The 23,906-nt window shown below is 54.9% G+C and overlaps 1 protein-coding gene across 1 annotated transcript; it reads right to left on the bottom strand.

Moving 5' to 3' along the window:
• Positions 1–492: 492 nt before the first annotated feature.
• On the bottom strand, positions 493–3,083 carry LOC115617917 (homeobox protein box-5-like). The gene is made up of 3 exons (XM_030508984.1): positions 2,792–3,083; positions 1,669–1,862; positions 493–791 (listed from the first exon to the last, which is right to left on the bottom strand). The coding sequence occupies exons 1-3, from the start codon at positions 3,081–3,083 to the stop codon at positions 540–542; spliced, it is 738 nt and encodes a 245-aa protein (XP_030364844.1). The 3' UTR covers positions 493–539.
• Positions 3,084–23,906: the final 20,823 nt, after the last annotated feature.

The following is a 23,906-nucleotide window of genomic DNA, read 5'->3' on the forward strand; positions in this document are numbered from 1 at the left end:
TGCTTCACTGCTCCCACCCCCACAGGGCTGTTCTCCCAAGAGATGGGAGCCTCCAAGGACAAGGACTGAAGTGTCTTCCCCCAAAGCAGAGACAGTGCCCCAGAAGGCAGTGGCAGGTACGGAGGAGCAGTCGTTACAAGTGTACAGCTATTTATGGGGGGGGGCATATAATAATGGACGGTATTTATAAATAAAGCCAGGTCTGGGGGGTCTGGGGACCCCTCAGCCCCTCTCCGGGCCCTCCCTGCCCCCTGTCTATGAACAGAGGGACCCAGGGCTGCGACTGGAGGCCAAGTCCTGTCCCATCAGGATGGTCGCACCAAGGTGCTGTGCCAGAGCTGTCTCACTTCGGACCACGATGGAGCAAGTAATCCACAGGTTCCCGCAGACTGTGGCCGTCTTCCTCCTCCTCTTCCTCCTTCTCTATTTGCTGAGGTCCCCAAGGCTTCGCTGGGCTCCCCAGTCCCTTGGCGGGTGACCATAGAGCATCCCCCTCACTGGTCCTCCCAGAGCCAGCAAGTACTGGAGCCACGGCAGCATCACATCATGGGGGCCCGGGGGATGATGTCCTGCGGGTGAGGCTGGTACCAGGCTCCAAAGCTGTTGATGTAGCTGCTGGAGGCCAGGGGGGGCCCTTTTCCCGGCACGGGCATGTCCCAGAGTGGGGGGATGTTGGGGGAGCAGGGGGAGAGGGAGGCAGCATTATGGAGGTGCTCCCCATCGGGAGCGCTCGAGCCCTGCTTCATGATCTTCTTGTACTTGGAGCGCTTGTTCTGGAACCAGATCTTGACCTGTGGAGGAGAGAGGTGTGAGTGGGGAGGACAGGGTCTGTGGCCAGTGCGCCCCCATAAACCCCCAGCATCAATAATTACAGACTCTTTCTGTGGTCCCCATCTCCTCCGTCTATGCCAGCCCTTTCCAGGGGGCACAGCCAACTGGGCATGGGGGTCTATGAGATAAACTGGGCTCTGGGCCCAATCCCTTACAAGCCACCAGAGACTCCACTAAGATCAGCTAAGAGAAGAATTTGGGAAGAGGCACAAGGAGCCCACACAAACATGTGATAAATGGAGAGCAAGCCAGGAGTCCCCAGCCATGCACATCCCCACAGCCCCCGCTCCAGGTCGGGCTGTGGCTGCCCCAGCCCAGCCGGGTGCTGGTGCTGGGGTGTGGCACGGTGGGGCCGCCACGCTGGGGTGGTGGCCCCCGCTCATTCCTCCCTGCAGTCCCCCCCGCGCTGCCGGCAGGTTCCCACTTGTCTCCTTCTTTCCCAGCTTTATTAGCTCGCTTCGCCCCTGGCTCCAGGCTGCACCACTGCCGCCTGCCTGTCTCTCCCCATCGCCTTCAAAAACCCACTCGCCCCATCCCACGGCCCAGGGCCGCCCAGAGCCGGGCACGGCCGGGCCGGCAGCCAGGCTGCGGGGCTGGGAAAGTCCCAGTGCCGCTGGGAGGTGCGAGCAGGAGCACCCCGAACCCGAGCCCCGGGGGCCCACCGGCACCAACTCCCCCGCCACAGCACGGCACGGCTCGGCATCGTTCCAGTTGCACCCCAGCATCGTGACGCAGCCTCAATCCAGAGTCACTCCTGGAGCAGCAATGGGAATGAGGCTCCCCTGTGGTGCATCGCTAGGGCCGTGAGCATCCCCTCACCCCTTGCTGGGGCCATACCTGGGTCTGGGTGAGCCCCAGCTGAGCTGCCAGCTCGGCGCGCTCTGGCAGAGCCAGGTACTGGGTCTGTTGGAAGCGCTGGTTGAGGGCTTGGAGCTGCAGGCTGGAGTAGATGGTGCGCGGCTTGCGCAGCTTCTTGCCCTTGCTGCTGATGCGCAGCTCCCCGTTGGCCATGGCCAGGGGCTTCTCGTGCTCTTGGGGTGGGAGAGGAGCAGAGTTAAACCAACACGCTGGGAGGTGAAAGAAAATAAACTAACAACCAACCCCAAACCATCCCACCCAGGCTCTGGGGTGCTGTGGGGTTTGCTTTTTCGGAGATTAGTTTTAGAGGAGGAATGAAAAAAGGGGACCTGCTTTTGCTCTGCTAGTTCGTTTTAAGTCACAGTCACAGGTAAAGCAAAGGGGAAAGAGGAGGAGAAAGGAGGGGATAGGATTATTCATCCAATATAACTATTCAAGTCCAAAAGTGGGCAGGCCACAGGCCCCTCTGCCATGCACCCAACCTGGGGGGCAGGCAGGGCCCCCATGGGGCAACGAAGGGTGCAACAGGAGAGTCCCCTGCCCCGGGGGTCCCTTTTGTGGGGGTGCTGGTGGTCCTAGATCAGCAGTACATGGCTCAGGTGGGTTAGTACAGGGGATGGCAGCGTTTTGCATTAATTTTGGGGGAAAACAGTGGGGAACGGGAATGCAACGGGGCAGGGAGCTGAGATTGGAGCTCCTCCGGTGGGAGGAGAGGGGCAGAGGGGAAGAGTCTGCCTGGACCGGGAGGTCTCAGGGGGAGGACACAAGCAGCCGCGGGGTTCGGGGGCATGACACAGGCAGCAGTGGGGCTCTGAGGCAGGATGCGGGCAGCCGAGGGTATGATACTCCCCATCCCCAGTGTTTCTTGCCACCACGCAGTCGCCCTTCCACATACGGCTCCAGCTCAGGGAGAGATGGACACAGCCCCCGGCTCCGCGGGTCCCCTCGGGGACTCCCCGTCAGGCCGAGCCCCGCATCGCCGCTGCCCCGACGGCGCTTCCGACAGCTCCATCCCGGCGCTCCCTGGTAAATGCCCATGGACCACGCCGGGTGGGTGCCCGGGAGCAGGTGTGAAGCGCCGAGCACTCCGCGCCCACCTTACCTGCGTCCTGCAGCCTGGCGCCGTGGGCCAGCGGGGCCGGGGGGTGCTGGGAGCCGGGGGGCGGGTAGGGCAGGTAGGGCCCGCCGTGGGGCAGCGGGGGGGCACCGCCGGGGTAGGGATAAGGCCCGGGCCGGCCGTAGGAGGCGAAGGGCGCTGGGTCGTGCTGGGGGTGGCTGGCGGGGTGGAGGCCGTGCAGCGGGTAGTGCGGCGGCGATGGGTGGCCGAGCTCCAGGAAAGCGGCTTTGGAGGGGTCGGACCCCAGTAAGCTCTCGGCTACGGAGCTCATGGTCATGGTGGGCCGGGCCGGGCCGGGCCGGGGCGCGCAGCCCCCCGAGCCCGCAGAGTCGCACCGAGCCCCGCCGCCCCCCGACGGGCTCCACGCTGCCGAGCGCGGCCCCGCGCCCGGGGGATCCCCCGCCCGCCCCGTCCCGCCCCCCGCGGAAGGCCACGCCCCCTGTGACGTCACGCACCGGGCACCCCTCTGGTTGCCCCCCACCTCGGGGGCAGCCCCCTCTGTGTCCCCATCCTGCCCCACTCCCCCGTCGGTGCCCCGGCCCGGACCAATGCGCCCGCCCCGAGGGGACACCCGGGGGGACGCAGCCCGACCCCCATTTCCTGGCTGGGTCTCCCCTGGGGGGGCTGCCCCCTGTTGCTCCCCATATTGGGGTGCTCCGTGTTGCGGGGTAACCCCGTTCTCAGGGACCTCCCGGGATGGACGGCACCACGCACATGACCCTTGACGGGGTTTCCCTCGAGGGGGGACACGGGGCAGCCCCGGCGGCCGGGGGACACTCACGGTGGAGCTGAGGCCGTTCGCACTCAGCTCACCCATGCGAGGACAATGGACAGGCCAGGGATGAGAAAAGGATGGAGACGGGAGGGATGGACACCAAATGGAAGAATGGAGGCGTGAGGAGCCCCTGCGCATCCGCAGTGCTCGTGGGTGCTGGGGGAGGACACCCGGGTGGTGGGAACCCCAGAGCCACCCCGTCGGCGCCTGCCCTGGCAGACGGGAGGCCCCTTCCCCGGCGTCGGCAGCGCCCGGTCCCCGCGGGGCCCCGCTCCCGGCGGCAGGCGCCGACCTGCCCGGCCGCTCCCTCCCAGCGCCCCGGGGAGCCCTGACCCTGGCGGGGTGCGTGGGGCCCCGAGGAGTCCCGTGGCCTCCACCCCGGCTGCCAACCGGAGCAAAACCCCCCCATCGGGCTGGTTTTGCCATCACCACCAACCAGCTGGAGGCTGGATGGTGTTGGCAGGGGAGATTTGCACCTCCTCCAGTCCCAGATCTCATGCAAAGCCCTGGATGGGGTCTGTGAGCCCCGGCTGCACCACAGGGATGGGTTTGGAGACCCAGCACCAGCTGCCAGGTCTCGGCTGCCACCCAGAGCGGGGTTTGCCTGGGTGGAGCAGCCCGAGGGAGCGGGGTGACAGGCATATGGGGATGCTGGCAGGGAGGGTCCCCCATCCCCACCCTCCCTGGAGATTAAACCATCTTCAAAACATGTTTCCATCTGGCCATCGTGCCAGGGCTGAGTCACGCCAAGCAATGGCCAGGAGCTCCAATACTAATAGCTGAGCTCTGGGCTAACCCCAGGACACTTGGGGCTCATGTCCTGCCCTGCACTCCCAATACAACAACCCTTCCTCTGACCCACCTCTGACCCTCCGTAGCTGATGACTTCTGCTCTCTCTCCCCATCCCAACCTCCCTAAACCTTCTCTCATGACACCATAAGGATCATTTCCAGCACAGCCAGACCCACAGACTGGCCCCTTGGTGCTGGGCGCAGGCTCAGGGATCCCCATGTCCCTCCATCCCAGCATGGAGCTGGGCAAAGCACCAGCGTACCTGGGACTGTCCTCAGGGACAACATGGACTCAAAATCTTATGTAAACCCTACATTTGAGCATGCGGAGAAGCCCAAAGTGCCCAGGCCACCAAACTCCAGGGGCCAAAGTGAAAACTCCCCAACCCTACCCAGGCAAAAGCAGGGGCAAAGCATCAAATAGAGGCACAGGGAGAAACCCAGATGTTCTCCAGCCCTGCCTGGGCTGGCCGAGGCATCCCCAGGGAGGTCGGCTTGGCCGGCACCAAGGGCGAAGCGCGGCTGCTGGAGTATCAAAGGAAACCTCCGCTGATCTGCTTTTATCCCAGCTCCTCACTTTCCCTGCCGGGGTGACTCAGCTCTCCCCGGCTCCAGGACGGGTGCCGGCTTGCCGGGATGAGCTACCGGCACCTCTGCTCCCTCCGGTGCTCCTCACCCCGGTGCTGAGGGAGGGAGGGAGATGGTGGGACTGGGGGCTGCATCCCCCCCACTGCAGTGGCTGCCCGTGGTGGCAGTGGGGTTTCCAGGGCTGGATCTGGCGGGTTGAAATGCTCCCAGCCCCCTGTGCTCTCCCACCCCTCTGCTACATGATGGATGTAATAAATACAATAAATGCAAATATAAGTATCCCAAAATATCCACCACGTAGCAGAGAAGCCAGGGTCCTCGTGGCGGCTGCTGGTGTGCCCGCGGGTGGTTTGGGGCAATATTTGACTTCTGGCAAGGAGGAGGAGGATTCTCAGGGTCAAATTCCCTCTCCTTGGGCAAGGTGTCACAGCTCTGTACCATTGGTGATGCCAGGGGACCCCATCCACCATACTATGGGGCTAGAGAGTGAGTAGATACCCCTATTTGGGAATCTTCAAGCAGGTCCCATGGCCTGGGGCAGCCCATGGCAAGCAGTGAGGCAGCGGTGACACCAGATGAGAGGCAGCTTGTCTCCTCCTTCTCCTCCTCCTCCTACCCCTCCCCAGCTCCATACCAGCCTTGCACAGGTGGAATTTTGGGTCTGGGGTCTGAAGGTGTCAGCCTCAGCATCCCTGTGCCAAGGGGACGTCCCGTCTCGGAGCCCACAGCTCCAAGGATGCAGGGACTGCACTACCTGCTCTGCATTCCTTTGGGAGACGGGGTAAGAAACTGGCACCAAACCTTCAGGCTGTATAAAACCTCTCAGCTCTCAGGCACCGCTCACCCGGGGGGCTGGTTCCCAGCGGCTTCGGCAGCTCTAGGGCAGGAGTTGGTGCCGCCCAGGTACAGGGTCAGGTCCCAGCCCTTGTGTTTGCATCAGCGTGGGCTGGCAGGGACAGAACACACAGTTTGAGCAGGGTTTGGGGTTTGGGGGGAACCCACTGCCAAAGTAAATACGTCAAGTCAATTCATATTAAATTAAACAAATAAATCAAGGCCACGCTTGGAGCCAACTCAAAGTTTCCGTCTCGGGGCTGGAAGGTGCTGACACACGCCGAGACCCACGTGGTGGCATGGAGCTGCCAGCTGGGACATGCGGGATCCATTCACCTGCCCAGCGATGCTCTGGATGTAGCAGCAAGAGCTCAGGATGCAGCTTCACCAATGCAAAGCTGAGGCGATAGAAGCTCCGGATCTTTCCCTGCCAGCTTGCCAGCCCTGGCGAGGTGGATGAAAGCAGGAAGGGGTGCAGGGAAGGGTGTGTTGAGGGGTGCAGGAAAGCATGTGCCAGGTAACAAACCTACAAGATCCTCCAAGATAAAGGGAGATCCCAACAGCTGTAATTACACGCTGGAGATAGAGCCGGCGCGGGGAAAGCCTGAAGCCAAGTACAGGAATTCTGGGTTAATGGCAGCCCAAGGAGAAGTTAATAACAAGCCCAACAAAGTGGGAGCAGACAGCCTGGCGTCTGCCCTCCCACACGCCACCGCTGCCACACTAACGAACATCCGCGCTATCTCCAGCCTGTCAGGAATCTCGCGGGAGCACAGGGATTGGGGTGCCGGCATGAGCTGCGGCACTGGCTGCTCCCTGTGCTTCTCCCCTGGAAATTTTGGCTGGTTGGTAGGAGCAAAAGCCACCCCTGGGGAAAAGGGCAGGATGAGAGGCTGTTGGGAGCATCCCCTGGGAGGGGGCTGGAGACCTACCAGAGAAAGTAACAGTGCAGGGGAAAGGCTTTGCCCCATTACACCCTCTTTTCCAAGGGCCCGATCCTGCCCTGTATGGGAGCACCAACATGAGTGGCAGCAGGATTTGTCCCCTCATGGTTTCAGACACCCCCTGGGCATCCAGGACCTTTTTCCCTGTGGTATGAATCACAGCATGAGCAAGGCAAGACAGGAGCTACTGGTGGGGAGGTGACCTGAAGATGCAGAGGTGCTCAAGGGGACAAAACTACAGGAGGTGACAGAGACGTGGCTGTCATGGGGGGTCTTTGATCTGGCTTCGTCAGGGAGGTTTTAGAGGGACACAAGGGAAGAGAAAGTTCACATCAATATTTGTTCCTCCCCTTTAAATTTGCAGAGCTCCAGCATCTCTGGGAGGGATTTCAAAAGGGGTTTCTGCAAAAAGGATGCTCAAAAAGGTTTTGTCCCAAACGCTGCAGCTTCAGCAGGAAGCCTGGTTGAAGCCCAGCTCCCTGGCCTGGGTTCGGTGGGGTTTCTTGGATATAGCTCACCCTGGTGCCATCAGATCAGCATCTCCCCCCCCCCCACCCACCCAGCATGGCTGTGCTCAGAGCCACCGCGTTGTCCAGGATCTGTGACCTGATTCATCACTGGTTTGAGATGAGTTGAAATAATACAGACATTAAAATCCTTAAAACAAGTAATCATCCCCCCTGCCCTCCCCACTTCATCCCTGCTTGAAAAAGCAAATAGTTTGTTTTAGAACTTAAAACATTCCCCAGGACACTGAGCTGCTCTGGGTTTGATTTTCACGGGGTCTGGGGTCTGTCAGCTGGAAATCAAAGAAATAAAAGGACCCTGATGTACATTAGCAGTGATCCACTGAGGGGCATATAGACCACCCCCTGATTTACATCACTTCATGAGGACAAGGGGAATGGCTTTAACCTGCCAGAGGGGAGACTGAGATGAGCTCTGAGGCAGAAGCTCTTCCCTGTGAGGGTGCTGAGGCGCTGGCACAGGGTGCCCAGAGAAGCTGTGGCTGCCCCATCCCTGGCAGTGTTCAAGACACAGGGGCTTGGAGCAACCTGCTCTAGTGGAAGGTGTCCCTGCCCGTGGCAGGGGGTTGGAGCTGGATGAGCTTTAAGGTCCCTCCCAACCCAAACCAGGCTGGGATTCTATGGTTCAGTCTTTGAATCCTACTGAGACAGATGAATGGGGGAGCAGAGGAGAGGAGAAAGTTCCCCTTCGTGCCATCTTGTTTGGAGAGAAGGAAAACCGGTGCCACCTTTGCTCCCCCATCAATGCACAGAGGTGAAAACTTACACCAGCATCACCAGCTATTCCTGACCAAAACCACCAAGGGTCAAACCTCATAGGGTCTCTCCCCATCCCTGCTATTCTTTGGTGAGTTTATTAAGTGCCTGGGATTAATTGTAGGAGCAATTTTCTGCTGTCTAAATTCCCCGTGTCACTGTTCCTCCCCTCGTGCCCTGGCTCTGGAAGCCAGTTTGGGGGTAATTATGCCCCATCTGGAAACCTTTGGGGAAGGTGTGAACCTGCTCGGCAGAAGTCTGACATATTTAATCAATTATTCCATTCATTAGCCCCAGCCTCAGCGCCTTGCCCTGCTAATTTGACAAGAGCAACAGTTAAAGAGGCTTTTTAACCCTCATTCGCTTCCCATCAACCTGAGTACAGAGAGCTGGGAAGAAGTGCAGCTGGAAGTGAGCTGAGCCCTGTCCTGCAGGGATGGTGACATGTCACAGCCCAAAACCCTTCGTCTTCCCTTCAGTGGTCACTAATAAAGCTCTGCCCCAGCCAGCAAAGGGCAGAGCTAATCAGTGAAAGCATCTGATTTGCTGTTTGCAAACCCAGAAAATCCTTTGGGGTGTTCAAAAAAGTATTAAAACCTCAGTGACATTCCATTTCTTCCTATTCACATGAAACTCTCACTTGGGCTTTGGCTGTGGATTGGCACCAGGCTGGAATTTCACTTGTGTTTTCTAACTTGATACTCTTCCTCTCCTGCCCCCTCTTTGCTGGAGAGGTGCAAAATTGCCTGTTTCTGATAAAAAATTGTGTAGTAAGTGAGGCAGTTAATGGGAGATACTGGTCTGGATTCTTAGGGTTTTTTTAGATAACTTGAATTCATTGTGCCTTTAAATAATGACCAATATTGGTTTGGATTGGGTGTTGTAGGTAACAGTCTGGAGATTGATTTTCCCCTTAGGGTGAGCCTTACAACAACGCCAACTAAGATCTCACCCAGGTTTCCTACATGATTTCCAGGGGACTTTTCCTTGTGTAAATGGTCTTTTCCCTTCCTGTCGCAGGCTCTTCATTTGGGAAGCTGTTAGTTTCCTTTTGGAGAGACCTATTAAAGGTTTGTAACTTCAACAACAGAACAAGGCAGTTGGTAATGGTTAGATGTAGCACTTAAACAAAGAGATCATCAAGTACTGGCCTCTCAGCAGAGAATTTGATCCCATAAACCTGATTATTTTGGTTTAAAACAACCTCTTGCAGGCACATGTCTTGAAAAAAGAAACTTGATGAATGACTGAAATGGGCAGCACCTATTTTACCAGCTTAATAGCTCCCACAGTGGCAAACCAGGGTGGGGAATGGGGGTTTAATGCTTCCAGCCGTGCCTGGTCCCCATGAAGGTGTTTCCTACCCCTTATCCTAGGTGCTTGGAGGGGTTTATATGCCTGGAGCACCCATGTGCAGGATGGTCTTGGAGCACATCAGCATGCCTGGAATGATGCTTTGCCATGGGGGCTGGAGTCCCACCAGCATCAGCTCCATTCCCAACTCTCTTCCCATCTTGTGGAAGGAGTTAAAACCCATGTTCTTCCCCTTGAGCATGCTGCTCCAGCTCTCTGGCTGCAGCGCCTATTGCCATATTTCTGTGGAAAGGGGCTTCGGCATGGATGGAATTTAAAACCCACAGATTTTTTCTGGACCTGCTTGAGCGAGTCCAGAGGAGGTCAAGGAGCTGCTGCAAGGGCTGGAGCAGCTCTGCTCTGGAGCCAGGCTGAGAGAGCTGGGCTGGGGCAGCCTGGAGAAGAGAAGGCTCCTGAAGGGGAGACCTTAGAGCAGCTCCAGTGCCTAAAGGGGCTCCAGGAAACCTGGAGAGGGGCTTTGGACAAGGGCCTGTAGGGACAGGCCAAGGGGAATGGCTTTAACCTGCCAGAGGAGAGATTGAGATGAGCTCTGAGGCAGAAGCTCTTCCCTGTGAGGGTGCTGAGGCGCTGGCACAGGGTGCCCAGAGAAGCTGTGGCTGCCCCATCCCTGGCAGTGTTCAAGGCCAGGTTGGACACAGGGGCTTGGAGCAACCTGCTCTAGTGGAAGGTGTCCCTGCCCGTGGCAGGGGGTTGGAGCTGGATGAGCTTTAAGGTCCCTTCCAACCCAAACCAGTCTGGGATCCTCTGATCCCCCATTTAGGAGCATGTAGGATCCCCCAGGCCACCCCCAGCCTCTCCCAAGCACTAGAAGCTGCATTTGCAGGTGGACACATGCATGGGAAGGGGAAAGCACGGACAACCCCACATCCTCTGCATGTGATGCACGGTGCCTGTCTCGTGCCGCGGGGACCTGTCGGGGCTCGCAGGTTGGGGGAGGAATTTGCCAAGCCTTTAAAGAGCCGACAGGAAGGGCTTGAGCTTGCAGCTGACTGCACGTTCCGTTCTTGTTCGTGAGCACTTCGCCTCGCTGATGACAGAAAATTGCTTTGCTGCCCAGGCTATGGGGATTGAGTGATGGGAATCCTGCACTCCAGTTGGCAAAGAGGGATCCTCAGCGGCAGGGGGAGCCCAGCCCTCCCCTGCACCTCCTCTCTGCCAAAAATAGATGTGATTTAATCATTAATATTCATCAGGAAGTGCTTTTGGTGAAGCCCTGTGTCAGACCAAGCTCACGATGCAGTTTGTGGCTATAGGGGATGCTGTGGGTGAGCCAAGTGTGGCTCGCAAGGAGCCACATCAGAGTCCCGTGGCAAAAGTCCATGAGCAGGTGTACAGAAGAAAGGGGAGGGAGGAAATCACTGTGACGTTCTACTGATGGAACAGACAGTTTTCATCAAACACTTGGAGAGAAACATATACATTCTGTTGACATTTTCCACATTTGGTGAAATCCCAAACCCCCAACACATGCACAACATCCCTCAGTGCTTTAACAGAAAGCAGCATCCTTTTCTTTTTGGTGGTTAAGACGCTGAAAAAACCCCCATATTTCAGGAATTTTTAAATGTGAAATTTTTTAACTGGAAAATCTTCAACTTCTCTGGAGGAATGGGTGTTTTCCAGCTCATCCCAGTGACTTGCTCCTGTAGGTTTGCTGCTGGAAGGTGCCAACAGGCTGCATGTGCGCTCGGGGGGATGAAGATTCCCAGCTTGTTCCTTGGTCCAGACACAGCATTAGGGGAGCGGGGAGAAGATCCCTGCGTTGGATCTGCCACTTTCTCCCTATTCCAGCTCTATATTTTAGCTCTGATGAAACCTGCCATGTTAGCAGCCCCAGGCCTGGCTCCTGGCTCCATTGTTGGCTCCTTTGCAGCCAACAATGAGTTTCAGAGGGAGCAGAATCAGGTTAAGCCTTGGAAAAAGATATCATCTGAAAGTCCTCAACCTAGAAGAGATAACAGCCCCAGGTATCCATGTAGGATTCCCAGGGGAGGCTTCCACCTGCCCCTCATGATGCCGAGGCTGCCAGGGGATGCAGAGAGGCTCAGCACCATGTGGTCACTTGCTGTCCCCAGCTGGGACATGAGGGTTTGGAGAGATGTTAAAGAGCATTATAATCAGTTACCTCACATTCCTGCTAATTAACAGAGAGAAAATTAGTGGTCTTATATTGCTGTTTCTGGTTTGGGTTGCTTTTGTTCTCTGCGTGTACCATGTACAAAGAATTATTTAAGCCTCTAGGGCCAAATTCACAGGCTCAACTTAAGCAAAATCCTCACTGTGATTTTTTGGCTGGATGAAGGAGTCAGGGGCTTACCCAGAAGCAGGAAAGGGCAGAAGCCAACCCTCTGCTTCACTTTAAAGCACTGAGCCTGTGATACCTGCTCACAGAGCAGAGCGGTCCAAGGCAATGCTTGACTCAGCGCAGCCTCTTCCCTCTGCAAAGGAGGATTCAGTCCCTGCCAAATCACGCTCGTCTCTGCAGAGGGCTCCAAGGGAAAGCCAGGCAGCTTTGAAAAGCAACCTGATGGCACCGTGGGCATCAGACACTGACTGAGGCAGGCAGGATGGCTCTGGCACGGATGCCACAAGGTTAGATGCTGGTAGAGCTGTTGGTGTGACATGTGGAGCTCTGATCCCCCCGAGGTGTCTGCTGGCCACCTCCATCCAATGGCTTGGGCTAACAGCCACTTGGTACCATCGTCCTGCTGCACGAAGTGACCATAGGAACAATGCTGCATCCTGATCCCCTTGCAGGACCTCAGCCTTCCTCTTCTGACCTGTGACAACCATCTCCCTGGCTCCCAGAGTGTTCCTTTCCTGCAGAGCTGGAGGCAGAGCCACCCACCCAAGGGACACCCCTGCCAAGCCGGGGGCCACTGCCAAGCCAGTCAGGGTGGTGTCACCCACTATGTCCCCACGCCACTGTCCTCCCTCCCCAGCACGCTCGTAGGTGGTCATTAGTGAGCTGACAATCCCTGCAGCACGCGCCGGGTATTTACATCTCTGGGGAAGCTGAACTTGAGAGAGAGGGAGGGAAAAATGGTGATGGTAAATGTATAATTAAAGTCCTATTAGGAGGCGCCGAGGAGTCTCCTGGGGAACAGGGTGTACGAGATTGCTGCCTCCCCAACGGCTCTTGGGTGCAAAAGTCTCCCCAGGCACAGCCAGGAGGGCTGAGGGGGACCTGCCCGCGGGACGTGGCATCATTGGGGGCTTTGTAGTAGTGGGGCATCCCATCCCAAGGTCAGGCTGTGGTGTGGCAGGACCATTCCATCCCAACCTGTTCCATCCCATCCCCTGCAGCCTTGTTCTGACTTCAGAGATGCTGGGGCTGGGAGCAGGTGTCTGTCCCATTGCTGGCTCCTGTGGCAACCACATGTCCCCCAGGCTGGTGGGCTGGGTGCCCAGCTCTGGTGCAGGGTGCTCCCTGAGCCCAAACCCTCTTGGACTGGGCTGGAATAAGGGGCCACCAACCTCAGACAAGAAGAGTCCAGTCTGCATCCTGGGCTTGGCAGGGTGATACTTGGAGCCACATGGCTCAGCAGATCTGTTGCAGGAGACGGGCATTTTAATAGGCAAAAAGAGGGGGCTGCTATCACCTGATTCACGTTAGCACTGTCATGGACTCAGAGTTTCACCATCTCCTACACCCTGGTGACTCTCTCTCCATCTCTCAGCCTTTTTGGTGCATCAAGTCCTCACTGGGAGGTCCATGTCATCCTCAGAGTCCTGCCCACATCCCACCATGCCCCCTGGCACCGTGTTCCCTTCACTCAGGCTCCGTGCCCATGCCCATGACCCAGCTCAGCAACCCACCTGCGCTGGGTGATTGTTTTTCCTCTCCCTAGAAGCATCCCCATTACACAGGTGACACATGAACCTCCACTGCCACCCTGCCACCCCCACCCCTGGGTGCCGCTATTCAAAGGCAAAGCCAAGCAGGTTGTGGCCAGGTTTGACAGTAAATCACCCCATTTCCTCACTGCCTGCCAAATTCCATCGCCCTTCCTTGCAGGTGCCTTTCCCATTCAACACCTCCCACCTTGCCTGCCCCTGCTCTTTACAGCTCCCATATTAGTTGTGGTTCACTGGGCACTGAATGGGGACTGGAATTCCTTAATCCACCTGCGACCTGTGGAGGAGGTTTCCCAGCCCCAGCCCTGTAACCCAATCCCACTCGGCACAAAGCCGGGAAGGCATCGCCGATGGTAACCACCAGTTGAATCTCAGCTCCTCCTGGTCCTGGGAGGGTGGGCAGCTCTGCTCCCTTTGAACATCCCCCAATAGAGACTTGCCGGTGCAGAGGTTGGCCGAGCTTTTGTCTCACCATCCGCTTGGAAAATTCCACCTGGTTGCAGCCAGTCTTTTCCAGGGGTTCCATTTCATCCACTTTGTAGCCCACAATGTGACTGTGAGTTTGGATCCAGCTGCCACCTCACCCTGAGCTGAGCACTGAGCAGTAAAAGTGGCTGAGGGAGGGATTGGAAGAAGTTTGGGTTTGTTTTTTTTTAAACAGGAAAGTGCTGATTCATTGGAAATAACAATTTTTGCCAGGAACATATCTGCTCACTTGGACCTGGGCACAAGTTCTCATCAAAACATTGTAGAGGTGTCTCTGGTCCTTCCCGATGGGACCTATGGATGTCCTCATGGAACCTCAGCTTAGGTAGGAAAACCTGGCAAAGAAGAAATTTTGAATACTAACGATAAATTGAATGCTCCAAAAAGCCTTTGAGGTGGGAAGTGGGTCTTTCTCCAGCCCACAGAAGCTACATTGTGAAATAATTTTGAATCGTGAAAAGACAACCTGAGAATTCACCTTTCCAGTCCAGCCACCATGCCACAAACCCTCGCTGTCGGGAAATATGGATAATCATCCCGATTTCAGAAAGCTTGGGGTGGGTGATCATCATTGTGGGCCATGGGGCAGGTTGGTTTCAAGGCACCTTTATCCCACCAGAGCTGGAGAAGGGCTCAGAGCACAGGAGGACCCAAGGGTGGAAAGTGTTCAGACAACCTCCAGAACAGCTGAGACTCATTTTCCTTCACCTTACTTTTGGGTTTATGAGTGTGGAAAGCAATACCCCCTCCATGGCAGGAGGGATGAGTGGGGATGCTGAGGGCAATCCCAGGGCATGGGGTGAAGACATGACTTATAGACACCTCTGAAGATGTCTATTAGGCATTTCTGGTGCAGACAGCAGGAAAACCAAGTTTATCTCAGGTTGTAGCTCAAATTCAGATTCCTGTTGTTCAGCTCCTGTGCCCCATTTCCCTCCCCTTTGCAGACACCTTCCCCCCAAAGAGGTAGTTTCGCTGCTGGACCCATGTGCACCTCTCTTGGGGGGCAAAGCATGCCCCCAGTGGGTGCCAGTCAGCCAGGAAATGCTGAATATGGGTGTCTGAGTGCAGCTCTGTGTGTACTTGTACATGCGTGTGCATGCATGCACAGCCCTGTGCATTTCTGTGACACACGTGCATGTCTGTACACACGTGTGGCCAGTGGCTGTGTGCTCGCTCTCACCTCCATGTCCCCCAGCAGCCTGTCCCAGCTCAGGACAGAGCTGCTGGTGGCTGAGCATCATGTCCCTTCACCAGCTGCCTGCCACCCATGGCCTCACGCCTGGCTGAGCTCAGCTCCAGCTGCAGCGCTGGGAGGACAAGGACAGAGCCAAGTGCCCACTTTCCATTTACTTCAACTTTCCACCCCTGCATCCCCCCACATCATCCCCATGAGTAATTGGGAGCGGCTGTTCCCGTCTGGGCCAACGGGAGATGGGACCAGCCAGGGCCACCCCTTGGACCAGGCAAGACGGCTGGCAGGCAGAGAGGAGGAGGAGGAGGGCGACGAGGAAGGAGACTCTGGGCTTTCCTGCTCCTCTTGGCTCCCTAGGGTTGTTTGGGGTCCCACACTGACACCCCTGGGTGTCAGCCAGATCTGTTAGTCACACAGAGAGGAATAGACAACCTGCATCCCTGCCAGGGCGCTGGAGGGGGCAGAGCAGGCAGGATTTCATGGACGAGCACCATCGCTCTCCACTGCAAAGGAGCCATGAGGAGGAACCTGGGATTGAGACCTCCCAGCCTCTGCTCCTTCCCCTTGGCCCAAATCTCACGTTTCTCATGGTGTGGTGGTGGCATTTCTCCTGGGACTGGCTCACTGCATGGTATCCCACCCTCAGGGCTCCTCTCGGAGGCTTCGACCACAGGGCACATGGGGTAGAGGTTTGTAGCTGGAAGAATGCGAGAGATTTTGTGACAAAGGCTGGTTTCCAAACTTGGAGTTTTCAGAGCTCAAAGGGCAGTAGGTAGAGACTAAAAAAAGCTCTTAAAAAAAGGAGGGAAAACAATACTGAGCACCCGGAGGCACTGCAACAGAGAGTGGAGGAGCTCAGGAGTGAGGGAGGGCAGAGCTATTGGCAGGACCGTGCTCCTGCCTCCATCCCCATTCTGGTCCACCATGGTCCATCCTCTACAGGCTCTGCAGCCCCACAGGGAAAGACACAGTGATGCTTCTTGTTTATTATATTACCTGTTGTATCACTATAAGCTCCAACTTGGAGCTCCCAAAAGTCCTTCCCTGCGTGAACAGTACATCACTTCTCCGTCCAGGGCTGTAGTTTCATTTCCTCATGCACTGTGGCCCCAATGTGATGGATAGTTAATTAACATTCCCATTCAGGCCAGCTGACTGACTCAGTGAAGTGTGCCACCATGCTCCTCCGTCCCATTCTTCTTCCTTGTATTAGGGGAAGCAGGGAAGGATCATCACATGGGGAAACTGAAGCACAAACTCAAGGTCAGTAACTTGTCTGCTTGCAGGAGCTCACCAGCCAGCTGGATGTATCCCAGCAGACACAGGCACCATGCCCAAAGCATTACCAGCTCTCAGCAGCCTTTCTCCTGTCTTTCCACGGGAACCCAGATTAACAGGAGATGGCTTTTCACACCTGACCCATCCACCTGATCAGGACTAAAGCCCTTCACATAACAAGGCTTGACTATGGCACTGATATAACATGGGCACTGAAGGGAGCAGGGACAGGCATGGGGTGTTTCCAGGGTGGTTACATGCTCCTGTACATTCCTGTGCTGGCTGGTTCCAAATAATCTTGATTTGGTCATGCCTAAAAGTCCTCAGCACCAGCAAAGCTAGTGCTCCCAGCCCCAGCAGTGCCACCAACTCACAGCAACTATAGCGAGCTCTGAAGGGGCTCTGCCGGCCACCACCATCCGGACACGCTGCATGGAGCAAACCATTCCTCAGAGCCAAACACAGTCAGTTTGGGGATTGCCTGAGAAGTTCTGCAGGTAAACAGAGTCCCCAGGAATGGTGACATGTGTGTATGTGAACACGTATGTGTGCATGCAGACATGTATGTGCACACAAGTACATCTGCCCTGGTGCCATGTTACCTCTCTGCTCATTGATGTGACATCTCAGAACTGTTGCAGCCAGTTTGCTGTTAAATGCGAAAGAAATGACCTGGAATTGAAGTGATTTTAAGGTAATTCATTTTCTTTACTCACATAGCTGAGTCGCAGCTAACGGGACCCACCAGCCTGACCCCGGTCAGCACTGCGGGGTCCCTGCCACCCCCGAGCACCCCCGACCCCAGGAGACATGGCCGGACTGCAGGTAACGTTGCCATCTAGTGGCTTCCCCACCCCGAGCCGAGGGAAGGAAGCCACTTTCGGGACTATTTGGGAAGAAGACGAGGCGGGATTAAGAAGCTCAGGTGCGCTGGTACTCAAGTGATACCCAGTGACATCCCAGCGGCACCCAGCCTGGGGCACAGGGAGCAGCAAGGGCTTGGCTCATCTGAGGATGCAGTGAGCAAGTTTCACTCTCGTGTGATGTGCTTTCCACTCAAGCAGCAGCATAGAACTCCAGAATGGTTTGAGTTGGAAAGTACCTTAAAGCTCATCCAGTTCCAACCCCCTGCCATGGGCAGGGACACCTCACACTAGACCATGTCCCTCAAGGCCCTGTCCAACCTGTCCTTGAACACTGCCAGGGATGGAGCATTCACAACTTCTTTGGGCAGCCTGTTCCAGCTCCTCACCACCCTCACAGGGAAGAACTTCTTCCTTATATCTAACATGAATCCCCTCTGTTTCAGTTTTAACCCATTACCCCTTGTCCTATCACTACAGTCCCTGATGAAGAGCATCCCATCCTCTTTCTCAGCCACTTGGAGCACGCAGCAGCTCCTACCCGCAGCAGGACTTGGTAGCAGACCAGTGTCTGTACAGACAGACCCAGGGCTCAGGGGGGATCAGGCGCAGCTCCTCCGACCTGTGACAATGCTTGAAAGCAGCTGAGCCCCTGAATTCACCAGGCAGAGGAGCAGGGAGCTCTGAGCTTTTGAACAGCGTGGAAAGGAGCTGCCTCCAGCCTGAGGGCAGAAGGTGGAGGCTTGGCTTAAACTTGGCAACACCTCAGCTCCTGGAGCTGTCAGGGCCTGGTCACAGCTGTGACATTGCAGCCGCCTATGGATGGTACTTGATGGGCAAGATTCCTGCCAAAGCATCTTTCTTGACAGAGCTTAAGATCAAAGGCGGATAGGGACGAGTACGTGTGCAGCTCGGTTCTGCATGGGCTGTGTCTGAGCCAAATCCAGAGTGGCCCCAGCAGGTCCCCAGCTGGGAATCGAGCACAGGGACATGCACAGAGGTGTAAATACTCCCATAACACAGGACATGATGAACTGCTCACTCCTGATAAACACAGGAAGGTTTTCCCAGCCTCCTTGGCTACACTTGGAGGCCAGAGACAGGGTAAAAAAGAATCCTTCTCCCTGTTTTAGGATCCTGCCTGGGCCACCACCCAGCACTCCCTGGGGAGCATGGCCCTCCTCTGCCTCTCCTCCCCACCACCTCTCCCATGCTGGCAGCACCCACTATTCTGCTCATCCCTCTCTGCCACCTGCTTCCCAAATCATAAGAGCAGGGCTTATTTGATGCCCAGAGAGGAAAGCTCCAACTCCAAAGCTCCTGTCCGGGAGGAAGGGGGTCATCTCCATCCAGCCTCATGCCTCTGGCTCTGCAGGTTGGGGACAAACCAGTTTTTTAGCCTGGAATCTCGTGTTCACTCTGGCCTGTTCCCTTGCAGGACCTGCAGGCTTGTCAGCCAGCCTCACCCTCCGCTGACATGGGCTGACAACAAACTCCCTACAGGTTCTGCACAAACGTCTTTTCCAACCCCAGAAGAAATTATGCTTGACATGTCAGTACCAAGACCTCTTTCATCCTAGTGAAGCAGATAGATGGATCCTTACTCCAGGTGAGTAAATCCAATATTATTACAGGAAAACCTCACAAAGTAGGAGAACTACTTTAGGATGAGACCTGGGATTCCTCCTGTTCCTCCTCTGAGAACCCTAAAGGAAGTGGTTTGGGGATTACCTGCCCTGGAATAGCTCCTGCCTGCCCTTTCATCTCTTGCACTGCCATTTGCATGCTCAAGCACGAGGATTTTTTCTTTATCCAACCCTTTTACCTTTATACAACTGACTACTTTAAAATCCTCGCAGTTCTTGCTATCCCAATACCTCTCTAAAAGCTTGATTAGCCCTGCTAAGCCATCAGCACCAATAGTGTCTGGTGGCAATGAGTTTTGTACCACTTTCACGTTACTTCATTCTGGATAGAGGTGCTAAGACTGACCCTTCCTCTTGCCTTTCAGGAGCCAATGTCCTGACTGTGATGGCAAAAACCTTTCACAGCTGCCCCTCTATCTCTTCTCCGCATCTCACAGATGCACAGAGCCTGTGCCTGCATTCCTCACAATGTAGTCACCTTGTTTGGCTGGTGTCTGAGCTGTCTTGGTTTCTGTCCTGATCTGGAAAACACACCCACAGGAAGGCAGCCACCTCCTCTTTCCCCCATCAGCCATCTCCCTCTTCCCCATGGCACACACAGGGAGAGGCATCACTCCATGCTTGGTTTGATTGTGGAAGAGGACGCAATGGCAGGGTGTTCACCCTTGTGTGCCCAGGATCTTGATCTTGTCAAGGGCGAGAGGAAGCCCAGAGGATTTAAATTGGGAGCTGGAAATTAGCTAGGCAACAAGATGATCCCGCACAGCCTTCCAGTGGCCAAAGGTATCACTTCATCTGCCATAATCCTCCCCTGTCTGCATCCTACAGGAGCTCTCCTGATCTTGCCTGGAGGCACCCAGGCATCCTCCTGGGGATGCTGCAGATGCCTCAGACTATGCTGGTCCAAAGCCACATCCCTATAAGAGATCCAGACGTCTTGTCTCCCCCAGCACCACTGTATGGTCCCCACGTCTTGGGCTCAGGGAATGTCTGCCACACATCCCTCAGGCTTTGCAAGCTGACTGCTCCAGCTTCCCACCAGAGCAGGCATGTTGGAAATTATCAACTCTGCCCAGTCCCTGCTAACTGCTACAAGCCTTGAGTCCCTGTAGACTGCCTTGAGGCAGTGGAGATCATCACATCTGCTCAGCCTCACGTCCATGGCCATCTCCTTTTCCTGCTGCAGGCTACCTCCCTGGCAATCTGGGCACCTAGTGCTTTCTGGCCCCCAATGCAGAAGCAGCACAGGTCAGAGCTGGGTGTTAAGCAGCCAGGAGGACACTGGGGCCCCATGTGTAGGTTGCTGGATGGGGCCATGGGGAGTGTGCTGCAATCCCAGCCCTGCTCTGGGGTGTTTACTTCCCCTCCCAGCTTTTTTGCAAGCTCCTTGGGGCAGTGCCTGTTTCTCAATACAGAGCCCTGCTCTCTCTTGGGGTTTATTTCTGCAACTGTGAGCTAATGTTTTTAGCGGGAGATGATGCCTAAGATTAAAAAAGTCCAGGCTATAATGCCACCCAAACCAGGATCCTCATGCTAATATCTCCCTGAGCATTTCTGCACGTGCAGGGTCAATCTCCAGGAAAACCCTGACCAAGTTGCACACCCTGGGCGAAGTCCAGCTTTCTCCACCCTGTAGCATTGCTGCTATCACTGGCAGCTTCAGAAAAGGCCACTTGGTTTATGAGGGAAGGCAGTGCAAGGCAAGCAAAACAGAGCAGACTCTCTGAGTCCCTCCCAGAGATCAGTTCAATGCCAGCCCATACCCAGGCAGCAGCTGAAGTTAATGAAAGGATCCTTGCTCTCACCCAGCTGCAGTTCTGGCTCCCTGTTCCCATTCTCTGAGGGTACAAACACAGCCCATGTGAATCTCCGGCAGTGCAGGGCTGTCACCAGCACACAGGCAACTCCCAAGTATCGTCTCCGGGTGCCAGCCCTCTCCACAGAGGCTTCGCTCTTCTCCAAATGCTGCTTTAAACCTTCTTATGCTGGCCAGCAAGCCTCTGACAGCTCCTGTTCTGGGAGTGGATGGAGACAGACACTGACCCTTCAACCAGCAATATTTTCTCAGGCTCTCTAAGAGGTATCCACTCATTTTTCTCATTTTCTACCAGGCTACAGAGCTCTAGGGGCAGAAATCACTTCTTTCTGCTTGTACTACACCTAGTTTGGCAGGACTAGGTTTGTACCAGGGACTCCTGGCTGCTACAGCAACTCAAATCAAGGATGTTCATTAACTCTATGTAACAACATCTTCTACTACACTTGTATGGTACCTACAGCCAACCTCGGTTGTGGCTGGTAACCAAAAGAAATCAAATTGGAAATGGCCCATCCATGAAGGCTGACAAATTGGTTTTGAACAAGTCGGTTGGTGAACAGGCTGCCCAGAGCAGTGCTGGAGTCACCATCCCTGGAAGTGTTCACACACCGTGTAGACAAGGCCCTCAGTGACATGGGTTTGTGGTGGCCTTGGCAGTGCTGGGGTAAAAGTTGGACTTGATGAGCTTAAAGGTCTTTTCCAACCCAGCTGATTCTATGATTCTTTTCCTGCAAGATAACCAGAAGAGCTCCCGTCCGAGACAAACAAGTGTGACACGGTCACGCTTTCCACGCAGGCTCGGGTGTGATTAATCCCTGAAGCCTGCCAGGGAAGCAAAGGCAGCCTTTGATGTGCAGCTTGGGGATGGATGAAACTGAAGCATGTTTAGAGCAGCGTAGCTCTAGGGTGGCTGGAGAAGAGGAGGGGGAGGGAAGGGAGGAGCAGTGGGCAGATAGTCAACCTGTCTATGCAGTGTGTTCTACAGCTCACCCCGATGGACTCAGAGCAATGCCTAAGGTACATCATAGTAATAATAAAAAAAAGATGCTACAGAAATTTAATTTCATTTAATTAAAAAAAAAAAAAAAGGCTGACAAGAAGAAAGGGTTGTCCCAGGAGACTTCCCCTTGCCCAAGGGAGGTAGCATAGCCCCGCGGATAGCAAACTAAGCCTAGAGATTTGGGATCAACCCCATGCAAGGCTGCTAGCCCCTGTGTGGTCTTGGTCAAGTTCTCTTCCCCTGTCCCACTGCTTCTGCAAGGTATCTGTGGCTGGATGTCAGCCCTCAGTGAGTCTGGCTGCAAAGGGGGAGCATGCTGCATCAGGTGGGCTTTCATCCTCATGGACCTGAAGGTTACAGCAGGTAAGATGAGGATTTTGCATTGCCTCACCATGTAAAGGAGCAGAGGCAAGGTATAAAAGGGATGGAGCTGGACAGGAGGAAGGCAAGAGGTCACCTTGCTCATCACATACCCTGAAGAAGGGACAACTCTGCCTGTGTCACCCCTGTCAGGTGTTTTTGAAACCCTCCCACACTGCCAGCGATGGAGTTGACACTCTCAAAACAAATTGGGCCCGAGTTCCTAACTGAAGTCAAATGCAGGGCTTGGACTTTTTTAAACACAGTTCTTCAAGAGACAGAGGTGAGATGTGGAAACTCTTTCTGAAGTAACACAAATCTGGACATCTTTTGACCCTCACTGTCTTGCCATGCTTGAGGGCAAGACAGAGGTCAACCCCACCAGTGCTCTCACTCCAGCCTCCAGCTCAAATCCTGCTGCTGAGCCAAATTCACATCCTTCTGGATTTAGCAAAGCACAGGCATAGGATCAGAACTGAGGGCAGAGGATGGATGACCTGACCTGGGGATTTCCTTTGACTTAACCTCTTTGAAGGAATTGCAGCAACTCCATGATTAAGGCTTAGCAAAGATAAAACAGGGAAAGTAAACTATACCTGTGCCTCACAGGGAGACGATGTTAAATCCCAGCCCAGCTCTGCAGTTTCAACCCTTCTGTGTCTCAGAACTCTTTTGCTGCCTGTCTAACCTTCTCTGGTGCAATGGTCTTCAATCTTGGTTAAAAAAAAAAAAAAAAGTTAGATTGTGAGGATTCAAATCCAAAACAAGATACATCAAAACCAAGCACCGGCTCCTTCACGAGCCCCAAACTAAATCCAAGCATGCACTTGAAGGAATCAAAAGGATATGGCTGGATGGCTACATGGACACACTTCGCCTCTTATGGTGGCAGCTAGGCTTGGTGGGTCCTTAGTTTGCCTTTTCCCAGCCCAAAGCTGCTTTCTCATGCTCCCATCCGCAGCCAGGACAAGAGCAGAGAAGAAATCTCCAGGGGCTTTTGAGTGTAAGGGGTGATCTGAGCTGAAGGCGTTTCTTCTTGGCTTTTTTCTGTGGTTTGATTTAATTTGATTACAAATGTCTGTCACAACAAAAGCAATCCCAGCAAGATGCAGCAAACTCCAACTTGCGTTGGAATAAACCCTACCTGTTCTCTGACATAAACAATTTGATGAAACCATTTTCAAATGTCTTCCTCTTCCCCCAAGTGAAATATTTCCATGTAGTTCCCTCCCCACCACCACACACACAGAATTTTCCAGCCAGCTCTGTCCATGGCCCTTTGCTTCCCACAGCCCAATGCCCTCTAGTAAAAAAGATTGACAAAACCTCCCTGGAAACACTGGCTGGCATGACAGCACCATGGAGAACGTTCCCTCCACAGCACTGTTATTCCGTCCCCACACCCACCTCTGACCCTCTGCGGGCTCCAAAATTACCCATTGCACAAGGCTACTCCATCTGAATCTCCTGAAGCATCCGGGATTGCTCCCATCACACTAGAGCACTGCAGGACCTTTACTCATTTCTCTGTAAGACGGAATTAACTCTTCCGGTTTTTGGGGGACACACTTATTAGCCAGGATGGAGCAAACTGGTTCAAGAAAGTAAACTCATTCACCCCTTACCAACAGCCAGAGCTCCTGTGCCTATTTCCAAGGCAGAGCCTTTGTGGTTCTACAAAGCTAGATGTCCTCTTAATTTCAAATGTTCTTCCAGGACCAACAGGAAATGTGCTGAAACACCGTGAGAAAGCTTGTTCTTGTGGTTATGTCTGGCCCTAACCAGAAACAGAAGCGCCAGGAGGTGGGATGAGAGTGCTTGAAATCTCTCCAACTTCCCGTTACAAATGCTAAAGGTCTGCATGCTTCAGATGAACTTTTGGATGCTCCCATTGAGCTTTTGATGTCTTGCCCTTCCCTACTCTTGAGGCACTGAGAACAGCAAGCATCAAGTGAAAAGCCTAGAGCAGCAATCCCCAAGGAGACAGTGGAAGACCCTTTTCCCT

This window comes from Strigops habroptila, chromosome 19 (assembly GCF_004027225.2).
Source record: "Strigops habroptila isolate Jane chromosome 19, bStrHab1.2.pri, whole genome shotgun sequence".
NCBI classification, from domain to species: Eukaryota; Metazoa; Chordata; class Aves; order Psittaciformes; family Psittacidae; genus Strigops; species Strigops habroptila.